This window comes from Vollenhovia emeryi, unplaced genomic scaffold (genome assembly GCF_000949405.1).
Source record: "Vollenhovia emeryi isolate VEMERY1.0 unplaced genomic scaffold, V.emery_V1.0 DF939518.1, whole genome shotgun sequence".
In the NCBI taxonomy this organism is placed as follows: domain Eukaryota; kingdom Metazoa; phylum Arthropoda; class Insecta; order Hymenoptera; family Formicidae; genus Vollenhovia; species Vollenhovia emeryi.
The window spans coordinates 40533-44217 of record NW_011966848.1 but is presented as its reverse complement, the minus strand read 5'-3'; the positions used below and the strand labels follow the sequence as shown (position 1 = coordinate 44217).

The 3685-nt window shown below is 46.9% G+C and overlaps 1 protein-coding gene across 1 annotated transcript; it reads left to right on the top strand.

The window, feature by feature from the left end:
- The first annotated feature begins 142 nt into the window (after positions 1-142).
- Positions 143-1973, top strand: LOC105557339. The gene is made up of 3 exons (XM_012004553.1): positions 143-760; positions 887-1729; positions 1815-1973. Exons 1-3 carry the CDS (start codon positions 143-145, stop codon positions 1971-1973), a joined length of 1620 nt encoding a protein of 539 aa, XP_011859943.1.
- Positions 1974-3685: the final 1712 nt, after the last annotated feature.

The following is a 3685-nucleotide window of genomic DNA, read 5'->3' as shown; positions in this document are numbered from 1 at the left end:
ACCGTGCTAACGTTCTCGCCTGGCATCACTGTTCGTAGCTAAGAAATGAGTCACAATCTCTCTCAGGCGAAGACTTGATTCGTGCCCGGAGATCAAAGCGGAGTATTCCGATTTTCTTTCCGAGTATGAGTTACTCAGTCATATGACAAAGGTTGACCCGTCGTCAACCACCTCTTCACAAACCGTATATCTTCCCCATCAACCAGTTATTCGAGATGCGAGTGCCACCATTCGATTGCGAGTCGTCTTCAATGCCTCGAGTTTCACCTCAAACGGTACGTCCTTAAACTCGCATCTCCACGCAGGTCCCAAATTGCAGTCTGATCTGCCTACTATTCTCTCTCGCTGGCGTCAGTTTCGTTACGTATATAGCGCTGACATAGCCAAGATGTATCGACAAATGTGGATCGATCCCCGCTATAGAGATTTTCAGCGAATTGTTTGGACAACCGAGGATGGAGCGACCGTGCAGGAGCTTTGTACAGTCACCTACGGCACGGCGTCAGCGCCCTTCCTCGCCCTTCGGGTTTTGAAGCAGTTGCTTGTCGACGAAAGCGACACTTTCCCTCTCGCGGCTCACATCCTTATAGACAACACTTACGTCGACGACGTTCTTTTCGGAGCTCAGACTCAGTCACTCCTCAAATCAGCTCGCCAAGAACTATGCGCGCTTCTCGCTCGAGGAGGGTTTGTCTTGCGGAAGTGGGCCAGCAACCATACATCCTTGCTTTTCGACATTCCATCAGAAGATCACGGGCTGGCGTGTGATTGAGTTCTTCGGGTGGACGAAACACTTAAGATCTTGGGCATTTCATGGAATCCGTCGCTCGACGCGTTTCAATTCCGCGTGACGCTCTTGCGTGAGGTTCCGCGAACTAAACGACAGGTTCTCTCGACCATTGCTAAACTCTTTGACCCGTTAGGATGGGCTTCTCCCGTCATTGTCACTGCCAAGATCTTCATACAAACACTCTGGAGTCTTCGTGTTGATTGGGACGAAGTTCTGCCTTCCAGCACGCAGAGTCGTTGGGCCGCTATTTATCAAGCTCTCTCTCATTTAAATGAGGTAACGATCTCCCACTGGACGGGACAGACTTTCGACTCTCAGCGATGCGAACTTCATGGTTTCGCGGAGGCCTCTACTGTGGCTTACGCCGCTTGTGTCTATTTGCGACTGATATCATCTTCCGGAGAGGTCACGGTTAAGCTGCTTGCTGAGAAATCTCGGGTCGCGCCGCTCAAACCCATGAGCATCCCCAGGCTGGAGTTGTCGGCTGCCTTACTTCCAGCGCAGCTTATCACATTTCTCCAGAGCGCTCTGAAGCTCGATCAGCACTCCTGCTTTTGTTGGACGGACTCAACCGTCACCTTGGCGTGGATTCATGCTCATCCCGCCAAGTGGAAAACTTTTGTGGCAAATCGAGTTGCTGAGATGCAGACTCTTCTTCCAAGCGCAGAGTGGCGTCATGTCTCAACAGGCGACAATCCGGCGGGCTGTGCTTCCCGAGGACTCCTCGGCTCGGAGCTTCCGACTTTTCTGCTTTGGTGGCAAGGTCCTCCATGGCTTAGCCAAGACGCAAAAGAGTGGCCCCAGCCGCTCCTCCCGTCCTCCCATGATTCAGTCCCCGATATTCGCAATGTTACTGTGCACGTCGTGCACACTCCTAAGCAATGGGAATTGTCTAGTCAATTCTCAAAATGGTCCACGTTGCTGCGCGTGACAGCATATGTAATCCGGTTCATTACGAACTGTCGCGAGAAACGAGGAGCGTCATCCGCACGAGCGATTTAATCTCAGACTTATTCACTCTCAGCAAATGACTGTCATCGCACTCAAACGTTCTGGATCCGCACGATCCAAACTGCCCAGTGAAAACAATCTAGTCAAAATGACGTCAAAATACTATCAAATTGACAATGAGTATGATGTCAAATTGAGTAATCAAAATGATGGCAAAATGACGGCAATTTGACTGCAAAACGTCCCATGCCATGATGCTAATCTTGATAGTCATTTTGATGTCAAACAGACGTCAAAATGATTGTAGCTTTTTACAGGAATAAATGAAAAGTTCTACTGCAAAACTAACATTTTTTTCACTTTTGGACAAAAATAAGTTTTTTTGATATATTCTTGTTTGATATTTTAAATAAATAAGAACACATGAAAAACTTATTTTTACCCACAAGTGAAGAAAATGTAAGTTTTGCAGTTAAACTTTCTCGAATGCATTAAACCTAAGTCACAGAATAGAAGCAGATACATGGGCATGAGACACGTGGAGACACGCAGCAACACCGGCACGTGCACAAGACCGGTACCAAAACTTGGCTGTTTTTGCCGAACCTCTGTTCAACTATAAGCGCACTTAAGCGGCGAGCGCTTGCCTACAAATATTTGGCTGGACAGAAGCGCTGATGCTGAGTTAAGCGGCACTGCAATCGAAACCACCATCGAAACTACCAAACGAACGACTGCTTAGCTGCAGAGGTTCGGCAAAACACAGCCATTACGTGCCGCGACTTCGAGCCCGAGCACACTCGCTGCTGTTTTCCGCCTCCACTCATGCATACAGAGTCGCGCGCTGGCTCTTCAGAGTTCGTCACGCCGAGAGAGAAAGAATGACGTTCTGTCCTATTTCCTACTCGCTCTCACTTGTCAGTCGATGCGATCGGTCCTCGGCATGGGCGGTGGGTCCGAGTCAATCCGAGTTACCGACGCAACTAACAATAAGTTATAGACCGCGATTTTATAAAATTATTATATGTAAAAAGAATACAAAATAAATTGTATTCCCTTTCTCCACAAGTGGAGAAAATGTAAGTTTTATTTGTAGCTAAACCTTAAATACTTGCCCCGTAAGCATATTGAACACGACTGAGAAAGAGATAGACATACAGACACCGCAGGTTACAATTGAAAGCGTAGCAGAGAGTACACAAGCCGAAGCAAGAAGCCCACAACTAGCACACATAAAGGTCACGGAATCCATCTCCATTCCACGAACCGAGCAGATAACAAATCTATTGCGAATAAGCCATCTGAACCGCGAAGAAAAGAAACTACTAATGGAAATATGTGAAGAACATAATGACGTCTTTCGTATAGAAGGAGATCACTCACACATACCACAAGTGTCGAGATAAACACACGCCAATTCCCCAAGCGTGAACGTGAGACCTTATCGTCTCCCAGAGAAACATAAAGAAGAAGTCAACCGACAGATGAAGGAAATGCTGAACCAACAAATAATAAGGGTAAATATATCGATGAAGGCCAGCCCCGATAACCTTGACCTTGACATATGTTGTCAAGGTCGCCCTCCTGAGTGACCTTGAAGAGGTTTTAGCCGTCGCTCGTAGTTCGTTAAAAAGTTATATGTATACAAAGTTGATTAAATAAAGCATAATTTTACGAATCATATACATGTCTTGAAAAAACTCGTAAAGTCTCATGATCACGTATTACGATTTCTGTAACTACTAAACACAAGGAATATTCCTACAGCTTCATGTTGTTCTCAATTCTCAATTCATTCAAATCTCTGTTATTGTAATGTGTACATATAAATCATAAACATGTAAGTTGCTCGTGTGTTTAGCACGGCGCGCTGCGCGCGCCCCACCCCCTTCCCCCATCGCCCCCCGCCCCACCCCCTTCTCCCCATCGCACCCTCCCGCCCCA